Source organism: Myxine glutinosa, chromosome 7 (assembly GCF_964187855.1).
Source record: "Myxine glutinosa chromosome 7, kmMyxGlut1.1, whole genome shotgun sequence".
NCBI lineage: Eukaryota > Metazoa > Chordata > Myxini > Myxiniformes > Myxinidae > Myxine > Myxine glutinosa.
In genome coordinates, this window is record NC_136267.1 from 1273126 (window position 1) to 1285756 (window position 12631).

The 12631-nt window shown below is 45.6% G+C and overlaps 1 protein-coding gene across 9 annotated transcripts in view; it reads right to left on the reverse strand.

The window, feature by feature from the left end:
* The window catches only part of LOC137430958 (Na(+)/H(+) exchange regulatory cofactor NHE-RF3), a 166715-nt gene that overhangs the window by 108565 nt on the left and 45519 nt on the right, over positions 1-12631 (reverse strand). For all 9 annotated transcript variants that reach the window (XM_078781237.1, XM_078781238.1, XM_068121756.2 and 6 more), the window contains 3 exons: positions 11059-11255; positions 5822-6022; positions 914-1118 (listed from right to left, as the gene is read on the reverse strand). In XM_078781237.1, coding sequence (XP_078637363.1) covers positions 914-1118; positions 5822-6022; positions 11059-11255 — 603 coding nt within the window. The remainder of the gene's footprint in view (positions 1-913; positions 1119-5821; positions 6023-11058; positions 11256-12631) is intronic.

Consider the following 12631-nt stretch of genomic DNA (forward strand, 5'->3'; position numbering starts at 1 on the left):
CTGTCTGTCTACGGAGAGGTGCATTCTTACAATTTCTTTTTTGTAAGGTTCAGTTGGCTGCGCCTGGATTGGTTTGTGGGTTGTGGAGTAGAGCTGCTGAACCCCTAACCATATCCGGTTTCTTCCTGATAACTCAATATTTGGTCTTTCCTTATTCCCATTCCTCCTGATGACTCCAATGCAGAATTTGGTCTTTCAGTTGATTGGAATCTCCTGTGAAAATGCCAAAACACAGGGTCTGTTCCTTTTCACTTCGTCTGCACGTCAGTGATCTCTGTTATCTGCAGTCTTTTTCTCTGGTATTGCTTCCTGAGTTATCCGACCCTCCCTATCTACTGCACGATGTACATGTTGTTACTGTCACTCCCTTCTGGTTAAACTTCCAAAATCCAGACTGACTGCACACCTCTATTCTTCTATTCCTTGCTTCTCCCACATATGGAACCACCTTCCAGAGGGTATTCTCTCTCTTTTACCTGCAGGCCTTCAAGCATACAGTGCATCGCCACCTCGTGTCATCCCCCATCCTGACCCATGTCTTTATTACCCCCATTAACCTTTCTTACCCCAACTCTCTTACTTGCTTATTTCTGCATTTCCTGTCCTCCTCCCTCTCCTCTTCCTTTCCTGTTTGTTTATTCCCTTTCTGGTTGTGCCCAATTGTTGATCTGATACCCACTGTCTATTGGAGCTTGCTCTTGCAGACAAAAAAAATAACTCTAATTTAAGAGGATAATATAGATTCCCTCACCCCTACCCTCCCCTTCCCGTCCCCGTCCCCCACCTCCCTCCCTATTGAGTGCCGGGGTGCATAATTCTTAAAGAACCATGTTGAAGTGTTTGAAAATACTCACCTCAACATTCCAACCACTGTGCTCGTAGCACAAGAAAGTCTCAACTGTCTACAACTCACCAGCATTTGCAGCAGATATTTGCATCTCCGCATGCAGCCGGTAGCTTCGTTGTGAGGACAATAGCAGAGAGATGTTATTTCCGGCTCCTTGAATTATCTGGACAACCTTCTCATGTGGGGAATTCTCAACATTTGTGCCTTCAACCTCAATTACATGGTCGTCATTTTGCATCCCAGCCAAGGCTGCCGGTGATCCCTGAACCACCTAGTGGAAAAATCGAAAATAAGGAAACGGGTGAAGGAGCTAAGATAATGTCTGTTGTGGCAACCATCATCAAATACGCTAATCGAAGATGTATTGTCGTGCGAATCCCTCAAGGTTAACACCAGGACCGAACGGCTTTAATGGAGGCGACGACCAAATACGGATTTTGCTATCAACCGCGGGAAGATGAAGTGAAGAGGAAGAAGCAGAAGCGCTTACCGATAGCGATCCAACCGCAGCTCCAATCCTGCAGGGGAATTAACTCAAAACGGGAATCCAGGATAAAATGTACAAAAGGACATTTTTATTCCGGAACCCGAGAACAAGGCACGCCGGTAAATGAATAATGATCCTAAATTGGGATCCCACACACCGACTTCCAAATACGAGATGGGGGAAAATGAATTGACAAAAGAACACGTTCGTCGTGGGTTTGTGTAATGTGGTGCGAGCTTATCTGTCCATCGTCCAATTGGGGCCCGTCCGGCTCCAAGCTCCCGCGCGAGGGAACCCTCCGTTTGCCTTGTTCGCATGCTTCGCCAGGCCCGGCGCGGCCCGCACCACTCCAAGCTCCGCGCAGATGGTGAACCAACGACCACCAGGACCTCTCAAGATGAAGAGCCAAGAGCCAAGGACGAACAATGAATAGCGAAGGACCAGCACGACTCAACACCAAAAGCGAACCGTCAGCACGACACAATCCCCCAGAGCGAAGCTTCCAGCACGAAGAAGAGAAGTGCAGAGACCAAAAAGAAGGGCAAGAGCTTCAAGCACAGAGAGAGAGAGAGAGAGAGAGAGAGATCTCTCCAATACGAAGGGGTCCAGCGCGAAGAGTGCAAAATGTCGTCCAGCAAGCCCTTTTGTAACTTTTCCATGTCGCGTCAGTTCTGGCGCACCACCAACCAGAGCCTCATAGCTTCCCGCCGTTTGCCGAACCTCCTCGCGCCTTCCGCGCTGATTGGTTCCAGGTTCGCGCCTTCCGCACTAACCAATCACAGTCCTCCTGGGCATGGTTACAGCTCGTCTCACGCGATGTTGCTAGGCCAGCTGGTGGCGTGGCTGGCGGCGGCCATCCGGCGGTGCCCCGATCTGGCTTCCTGCCGGTCTTCTTCCAAGGTCATTGTAAGGGAAGGGAACTAATTAATGTTGCACTAAAGGGCCTATCTAAGTGTTTATATGGGTGTGTTGCCATAAGGGACAAAGGAATGATTACCAGGTCTGACACACAGGGGTTTATCTTAGTCCCTACAACTATTTAACACACGAACATCCTTGTATGTTCACAGGTATACTCTTACCCCGACAAACCACCTAAAACACAGAACTTATTACAGGGTAGATTCCCTATCGCGACACTCGGATACCTACCCATACAGATCTATCTGGCTCTAGATATTGCTCTCCCAAAATTCAGTATTTACAGACGACTGGGAGTCTTATTCCTACATTAGCAAGTACGAACATGGAAGGCAGACTACCTGACTGAAGGAATTTTGTGCAACATTTATTGTAACGTTTTTTTTTTGTGTGCTTTTTTTTGTATACAGAATCGAGGCTCATGAAAGAGCTAACATTTATCACACAAACAAATCAAACAGACAAACAAACAAAGTATATAAAAAGGGGAGCGGTAGACAAGATGGGGAGAGAAGGGGAAGCACATAAACACAACATTTGAGAGCAGGGACATCGGGAATGTGTGGGAGGGAGAGGGCTTGGGGGGGGGGTAGGCGGCGTGGGAAGGGGGGGGGGGTGGTGGGAGAAGTATAAACACAAGGACACCAAGGACTTCCAGGAAAGAAGTTGGTATTTCAAAAAAGTGGATTTGGGGTGAAATTAGTGGGTGTAGAAAAGCTCAAGGTTTTGGATAGGGGAAGGACAATAGCAAATCTAATCTAAGCCTGAGTTAGTAGTCGAGTTAACCTCTGCCTTCAGTTAAAATCGACATTCAGTTTTCTTTCTGATGATGAATAGTTTAAACCTCAGCCTTTCATAAAATGATGCTTTGTGGTTGTTTTGGAGCTGCCAGCAACTCTCTTATGGTTAAACTGACAAAATCAAGACTCCCTATTCACCTTCACATTTTCATTTCTCTTTTCTCCCGCCTCTGGAACAAACTCCCTCACTCTCTTCAATCCCACTCCTCCCTCCAGGTCTTTAAAACAGCTGTTCACCATCTCTTATCTTCCCCCATTCAAAACCTTGATCTTTTCTACCCCCGCTAATTCACCCCAGATCCAATTTTTTTAAATTCCGAATTCTTTCCTGCAAGTCCTAGCAGTGTCCATGTGTTTTTTTTTACCTCTCCCGCCCTCCCCACCCCCCTTCCCGTGCCTCCTCCCCCCAAGCCCTCTCCCTCCCACAGATCTCCCGATGTCCCTGCTCTCAAATGTTGTACTTGTGTGATTCCCTCTCTCTCCCCATCTTATCTCGTATTTGTCAGTTTGTCTTTTTGTGATTAATGTTAGCTCCTACACGAGCCTCGATCTTGTATACAAAAAAAGAAAAGCTTCAGGACATAACTGCACGAGTTCCTCGGATATTGTGGAGTGACCAAACATCTTCATGAGTTGCTTCAAGAACCCCCCTGGGAGCCCTCTGATCCCCTGGGAGGCCCCATGATCCGAAATTGAGAAATCTAAGCCTGTGTGATTGTGCGGGATACTGTCTTGTATTCATTTGTCAAGTTTCAGAACAATCAGCCGGGTTATAAGGGAGGAGTGGTAAAAATAGCAAAGAGTTAACGGACGACCGGACAGACATTTGGACATCACAACCCATTTTATAAGTTTGTCTCTGAGAATCGAGATGAGATAACCTAATAATACCAATAATGAAGCCTAAAAAGCACTATTTTCACCATGGTCACTGGTACTACTTGCTTTACGCTTACCCGCCATTGTTAATCGTTAATACGACAAAAGAAATGTAAAAATGCGCACTAGGTGCCTGAGCACACATGCTCAATAAAACACGAAACACCTGGTGTACAAATCATTTTTGGGCAATCGACAGACACAGCAGTTGGGGGAGGTCGATGTGTACAAATACAGTACGATACAGTACAGTATGGTGCCACCAAAAAGGCCAGATGCATCAAGGGAACATAAATGAATCCCTGCGCCCTGCCCACGCAATGGTCGTTTTCCCACATTTGAGTCCCATTTCCCTTGGGATCTCGAAGTCCAGTATGTTCGAAAAGCCTATTAAACGGTTTTAACCCCTTTCTTCATAAAACGTTACTAAATGTTATTTTAAAATAAGGAATGAGTAAATTAAAGTAGATCAATATCGTGCGTTGTGTGAGGAGTTGTGAGGGACAACGAGCAAGTTCGAGGGGCAGGGCGAAGTGAAGCAGGTAGCTGTCTCTCGTGCCGGTAAGTTACCTCTTCCTCCCCGTCCCCCTCTCGTTCCCCCCGTGGTATGTGCGCCGTATGTTCAAAAGAGCCATGTTCGTTTGCATGGATCGTTATAAAGCATCATGTTCGTATGAGCAGATGTTCGTAAACCGGAGAAGCCCTGTACATGTGTTTACCTCTACCACCTAAGGTGGACGGAGGTTTTGGTTCCACCCTTGTTTGTTTGTTTCTTTGTGAGCAGGATATCTCAAGAAAGTGAATGATGGATCCGGCTGAAACTTGGTGGACATGGTGTGTGTGTCACAAAGACGAATTGTTTCGATTTTGGTAAAGATCCGGAATTTACTGGAATCTTTTTGCATTTTAAAAGTTATTCTTCACAATGGAGAGATGGCGCCATAAAATATATAGTGCACAATATCTCAAAATGTTACAAATGGATTTGGATGAAGCTTGGTGGAGGAGTTGGGTCGGTGACAAGGACAAGCCGATTCCATTTTGGTTCAGGTGCGGATATAGATGCGACTTGACATTGCGGTACAAAACGTAAACTTTTCAGCCATGTGGAGGTACGTGGTCCACCCAGTGCCGGTCTCGTTTTTAAAAAATGATTTGATCCACTTCACATTTAATGGAATTTTCAACAGGTTTCCTCCATTACTAAATACCATCCCGTTGGGTGTTGTGGTGGATTCCAGTCGAATCCCAATGTCAGGGATTTCACATTTGGCCCTGTTGTCTGAGCAACCCTTGAGCATTCTGGGAATTGAGCAACGCTTGCAAACTACCCCTGGCCTGTTATAACATGGCCTGCTTGTTGAAGCTTTCAGGCACCGACCTTGAGCAAAAGCAGCGTGGACGAGAGGACGCGGCTCGATAGCTTCCTCTTACAAAAACAGCTCCAATTGTTATTCTTTCCATCTTGTCTTTGAAGTTAGCTTCATTATTTCCTGTCGAGTATAAAGACCCTAGCGTGATGTGTTTTGTTGAGAAGCTGTCGTTACTCTTAAAATGGCAGCTTTCCCATGTACATGTTAAACCTCTAATAAATTCTCCTGTAACTGTCTAAGATGTCTCAGATTCATTCCTAGTGGGGTGGGGGGTAAATTCCTAACAGTGTCAGGTACCATTGCTCCCGTTTGTGGGAAACAGGTACACTTGTGTAATTTCGTCATTGAGGTACAATCAGTGGATGTATACAACTGCCGTGCTTCGGTGTCTGTGCGGACAATTAATCTAAAGCTTAAAACGTTTCTTCATCTCTAGATTTCTACAATATAATAATCTTATTTATTTATTTCCAACTGAATTATTATTTCGACTCTTCCGGGGACAACACCTCACCTTTTTGATGTATTGACCGGGCAGGCCCCGTATACCATTTAGGTGAAAGCCGAATCCATCTGGGCCTTGACTCAGTTTGCAAAGGCGAGGAGGGCTGGGCGGTGGTTCGAGTGGGGGTGCAGAGATCTTGTCAAGCCGATGGCTGTTCACAGCATTTCTACTTGCTTTCAACTCATTTGCAGATTGGGGACAAAGACCCACCTGTGGTCAGGAAGGCCAGGATTGAAGGGGTGTGGGAGATCACAGTAAAGAACAGGTTGAATGATAAGGGTGAGGTATCATCACTAAAGGCCTTCAAGTCAAGCCTCACGCATGACATCTTTCTACAGATACTTCTGTAAAGAACAAGAAACCTCATGGACCTCAGAATAATAAATGCTCCTGTCATCAACTGTTTCCGGATGTTAATCTGAACACATTTGTCAAATAATCCTTCAGCTTGGTTTATTTGTCAATTAAGGAGGTGGAAACACAACGCACCTTTGCAGACCAATTACATGTCTACTATCAATGGATTTTAAACTTGAGACCTTCAAACATCCCCATATTTGTTCCAGGGTAGAGACCGAAATCCCCATATTTGAGGTTGGCAGATCCATTGGACACGTAAATCATGGACATGTATGGAATAGTTAGTCATAATCAGCTCCACATGTGATGCTGAAAACCTGCACAACATACTCAACATTGACAATGAGCCTCAAGCACCGCAACGAAAACTGCTCGAGTACAGTGGCAACTTATCGGTGAGGACACGGGACACGCATTCCAAAGGTTGAGGGTTAAACCCCAACAGTATGAATGATTTAGTTATTTATTTTTGTATACTAGATCGAGGCTCGTGTAAGAGCTAACATTAATCACAAAAAAGGAAACGGACACATAAAAACATATAATAAAAGGAGCGGGAGACAAGATGGGGAGAGAAGGGGAAGCACATAAGTACAACATTTGAGAGCAGGGACATCGGAGATCTGTGGGAGGGAGAGGGCTGGGGAGAGGGGGCATGGGAAGGGGAGGGGGGTGGGAGAGGTATAAAACACATGGATACTGCAAGGATTTCAAGGAAGGAAGTCGGTATTTCAAAAAAGTGTATCTGGGGTGAATTAGCAGGGGTAGAAAAGATCAAGGTTTTGGATGGGGGAAGATAAGAGATGGTGGTGAACAGCTGTTTTAAAGACCTGGAGGGAGGAGTGGGATTGAAGAGAGTGAGGGAGTTTGTTCCAGAGGCGGGAGTAAAGAGGAATGAAGGAGTGAAGGTGAGCAGAGAGCCTTGATTTTGGCAGTTTAACCATAAGAGGGTTGCTGGCAGATCCTGTGCGACCTGTAGGAATATTTATGGGACAGAGCCCAGAGAGAGAGCTGGGGGAGCAAGGCCGGAGAGGAGTCGGTAGAATACAGAAAGACCACCAACCTGCCTGCGGTGAGTGAGTGAAAGCATGAGCCCCTCTTTGTGTACAGCATGTTATTTACATGATTTCTCGCACAAGTGGTAGAAGAGTCAATGAGACGCGAGAAAGTGCTGGATATAATTACCCTGCGCTCGCGAAGCGAAAAGCGGGGGTAAGCATTCAGTTGCATACGTGTGCCGTGTGTCGTGTGCCGTGTGCCGTACGTGCGTGCGGCGTACGTGTCCGCATTTTAAAAATTCATTTTCTCGGCAACCGTTGGTCCGATTGACACGAAATTTTACCATAGAAGCGACTCCGCCTGTATATATTTTTTATTCATAATTATGACGTCATAGGTCACGTGGTACGGACGCCATCTTGGACAAAAGTTACACCTCTATATCTCCCAAACCGCTCAATGGAAAAAAATTGATACATGGCTCATTGTCAAGTACTCACCATGGCGAATAAGATATGTTTATGGTGATGTCATCGGTGCCTTAATTATGACGTCATAATTCGACAAGTACAATGCTTGATCTGATCAGTTTGAATTAAACAAAAATTCCTCTGCAACTGTTAGTCTAATGGGCACGAAATTTTCAGAATATGTGCAGCTCCTCCTGTAGATTTTTTAATGATAATTATAACCTCATAGGTCACGTGGTACAGACGCCATCTTGGGAAAAAATCGAAAAAAGTTGCACCTCGATATACCCGAAACCACCGCATGGAAAAATTTGAAGCATGCCTCATTGTCAAGTACTGCCCTTGGGGAATAAGATATGTTAATGATGTCATCGGTGCTTTCGTTATGACTTCATAATTCGACAAGTACAACACTTATCCGATCATTGTGAATTTTTTTTCTCAGCAACTGTTGGTCTGATGAGCACAAAATTTTCACCATAGGAGTGCCTCCTCCTGTTGAACACTTTAATGATAATCATGACGTCATAGATCATGTGGTACAGGCGCCATCTTGGAAAAACCGGAAAATGTTGCACCTCTATATCTCCAAAACCGCTGCATGGAAAAAATTGAATCATGGCTCATTGTCAAGTACTGCCCTTGGGGAATAAGATATGTTAATGATGATGTCATCGGTACTTTCGTTATGACGTCATAATTCGACAAGTACAACACTTATCCGATCATTGTGAATTTTTTTTTTCCAGCAACTTTTGGTCTGATGAGCACAAAATTTTCACCAAAGGAGCGCCTCCTCCTGTTGAACACTTTAATGATAATCATGACGTCATAGGTCATGTGGTACAAGCGCCATCTTGGAAAAACTGAAAAATGTTGCACCTCTATATCTCCAAAACCGCTGCATGGAAAAAATTGAAACATGGCTCATTGTAAAGAACTCCATATGGGGAATAGGTGCTGTTAACGATGACGTCATTGGTGCCATAATTATGACGTCATATTTCGACAGGGACAACGCTTAGGCTGATCAGTTTGAAATGTATTGAGCGTGATCTATGCAACAATTATATTAGAGAATATAAATTCATGATGTCATCGTTCACGTAGTCTGGCAGCCATATTGGATCAAATTTTTTTAATGTTTAAAAACAGAAGAATTGGTTCGCAACAAGTTGATTGTGCAAGGTAAGTATTCTATGAATACCATCTAGTTATTGTAAGTTATCCAACTCCAGTAAATAAGGTGAGTGGTACCAAAAGTCTCCGACCATGACTGTCGGAGACTCTTGGTACCACTCACCTTATTTACTCTCTTGTTGAGATGGATGTGAAACCAAACCGAAGACGTCGGGTACAAAAGAAGAACCTGCTCTTCAGCAAAGCAGACTGGGAGAGCTTTGCATAGAGCATGCAGGAAGTTTGCCGAAGGCCTAATATCCAAGCAAATCTGGTGTACAAAAGGGCATGGACTACCACATTCTTAATAAGATGACTCATTACAAAGACAACCTTATATTGGGTCATGAAACCACAAGACCACTTATTAAAAACAAGACAAACTAAGTAAGAATTGTAGCAAACTCAGAAAGAGTGGTGTTGGTCCTCTACCATATGCTATGGAAGAACAGATGTGAATCCTAAAGAAAAACGTCAGGCTGATATGAGAAAAGCATACTGGAATGACATGGGAAAATGTCCACACCCGAGGAAAAGTCTGAACATTTTGTTTGCATGAAAAGGTTTGGGTGGTTTGTCAAGTTTAACAGCACTCGACTCAAATTTGAGGGGGAGACAGTGACAGTGAAGGCATGGGATGGGCCTACGCCTTGAAGTGATGGCAGCACCGTCTGTCAATGCGTTTCGTCTACATTTGACAAGAGGCCATGACGAAGTTGCACAAACCCTCCATTTTGCTATGGTGGCTCAAACGCACGTGCAGCAAAACAGGTTCTACAATATACCTCGGGATTCAAGGAGGCAGCCGAACCCGAAGAAGAAGAAGAAGAAGAAGAAGAATACGTTTATGATAAGAATAATGGGGAGGAAGAAAGAAAATGTGCAACACTATCAAACCTAACGATCTCACAGTTAACCCACCATAGCAAAACAGATGCTGGGTTATCTCGTCAGGCGTCACGGGCCTACCGGTCTCCATGACGACAGAAACAATGCCACTCTCTTTCCCATGATCGGCCCGCTGTTTAATTGCTCTCTCACTCTTTCCATCTACAAAGTACGTACACATACTAATTTCACACCATCACATCCATCCACAAAGTACATATGCAAAAACCAAGAATCCCTTCCTCACACATATAACATGGAATAACATATAACATATGGTCCAGCAAAAAAGGGAGTGCATGAGTCGTTTAATAACAATAGGCCTTACCCTTCTCCTCTACTTTATACTTAAACAAGTACAAAAAGTTTTAATTAAAACAAAAGCCGCGTCGATGTTACACAATGCCTAGATGCAGCTGTGCCTATAACGTCGATGCTATAGGCACAGGACATTCCTATTGATTCGATTACTTGATGTTATTTTTGTGCAAAGTGAAAATATATCTCGGCAATTTCCCGTGTGTGGCGACGAATTTTTAATATATCTCGGCATTTTCCCGTCTGTTATTTCAGGCGGTGTATGACTGACCATGCCGCGATTTAAAAAATATATATCTCGGCAATTTCCCGTGTGTGGCGACACATGAACGAAGCTATGCTCCTCTCTCCACATTATTGTGACGACGTATAAATTAAATATTTCATCGTGACGATTGTCATCAAATGGACGAATTTTTAATATATCTCGGCATTTTCCCGTCTGTTATTTCGGGCGGTGTATGACTGACCATGCCGCGATTTAAAAAATATATATCTCAATGGACTTGAAGTTACAGGCCTTTGAGAATTCATTTCGTTCTATAAAGGGCAACTTTCATCGGATTTTCTTCCCGTTTTTTTTCAACCGAGTCTAAAACTATGTTAGCGACTGTGAAAAATGAAATGATATATCGAATTTGATTTGAAAGAAAACTGTGTGAGAGAGGAAGACACCACGGGCCTACAAAACAGGCCTCAAAGCTATGCGAGTTAATAAAATGGTGGATATTTGTTTATATGAAGCCTCTCCCAGAATGGGTGGAGCTATGGTTCCCAGAATTGGTGGAGCTTTGAGGTTTTGTCTTCTCTGCAATAACAACAAGAACAAGAAGAACAAGAAGAAGAAGAACAAGAAGAACAGCAGAGGGCACTCTATGACCAGCGTCTGCGACGCGGCTAAAAATAATAATTTTAAAAACGAATATTAACCATGCAAATAATTTTAGCAAAATGAACTATCCATCCTTTGATATTTTTTTTCTAACAAGTCTCGGGCCTTTTGAACTCGCACATCTTCCTGTAGCCACTCACCTTTGTGTACCACTTATCAGAATCGGGGTCCAGCAAGGTGAAAGAGACCTGCCCACCCTCGGCGCAGATAAGGCTGACAACCTCGTCGTGGGTCAACGCCTCAGTAGCTACACCAGAAACGACCAACAGGCGGTCTCCGTCCTGTAGGCCTGCCTTCTCCGCACTGCTCTCCGGCTCTATTTCTCGGATGTAATGTCCTTCAAGGAAGAAAGTTTGCGAATACAAAGATTAACAAAAACAATCACATGACCTTACTGTGTATTGAAGTGAAAACAAATCCAATTACTTTGTGCAATGTCTCAAAATCTATCCTCACTCAGATTATACCCAGGCCGATTCTGGAGCTAGCAGAATGCAAACCCAGGGTCAATGCAGACACAACCCAGGTTATGGCTACACCGTCCTAATAATCCTCACCAAATAGTACTAGCCCTAACCCCAAGCCTCCTAGCCCTAACCCCAAGCCTCCTAGCCCTAATCCCAAGCCTCCTAGCCCTAATCCCAAGCCTCCTAGCCTTAACCCCAAGCCTCATAGCCCTAACCCCAAGCCTCCTAGCCATAACCCCCAAGCCTCATAGCCCTAACCCCAAGCCTCCTAGCCCTAACCCCAAGCCTCCTAGCCTTAACCCCAAGCCTCCTAGCCCTAACCCCCAAGCCTCCTAGCCCTAACCCCAAGCCTCATAGCCCTAATCCCAAGCCTCATAGCCCTAACCCCCAAGCCTCCTAGCCCTAATCCCAAGCCTCCTAGCCTTAACCCCAAGCCTCATAGCCCTAACCCCAAGCCTCCTAGCCTTAACCCCAAGCCTCCTAGCCTTAACCCCAAGCCTCATAGCCCTAACCCCAAGCCTCCTAGCCCTAACCCCAAGCCTCCTAGCCCTAACCCCAAGCCTCCTAGCCCTAACCCCCAAGCCTCCTAGCCCTAACCCCAAGCCTCCTAGCCCTAACCCCAAGCCTCCTAGCCCTAACCCCCAAGCCTCCTAGCCCTAATCCCAAGCCTCCTAGCCCTAATCCCAAGCCTCCTAGCCTTAACCCCAAGCCTCATAGCCCTAACCCCAAGCCTCCTAGCCATAACCCCCAAGCCTCCTAGCCCTAACCCCCAAGCCTCCTAGCCCTAACCCCAAGCCTCCTAGCCCTAACCCCCAAGCCTCCTAGCCCTAACCCCCAAGCCTCCTAGCCCTAACCCCAAGCCTCCTAGCCCTAACCCCCAAGCCTCCTAGCCCTAACCCCAAGCCTCCTAGCCCTAACCCCCAAGCCTCCTAGCCCTAACCCCAAGCCTCCTAGCCCTAACCCCCAAGCCTCCTAGCCCTAATCCCAAGCCTCCTAGCCCTAACCCCAAGCCTCCTAGCCCGAACCCCAAGCCTCCTAGCCCTAACCCCCAAGCCTCCTAGCCCTAACCCCAAGCCTCATAGCCCTAACCCCAAGCCTCCTAGCCCTAATCCCAAGCCTCCTAGCCCTAACCCCAAGCCTCCTAGCCCTAACCCCAAGCTTCATAGCCCTAACCCCAAGCCTCCTAGCCCTAACCCCAAGCCTCCTAGCCCTAACCCCAAGCCTCCTAGCCCTAACCCCAAGCCTC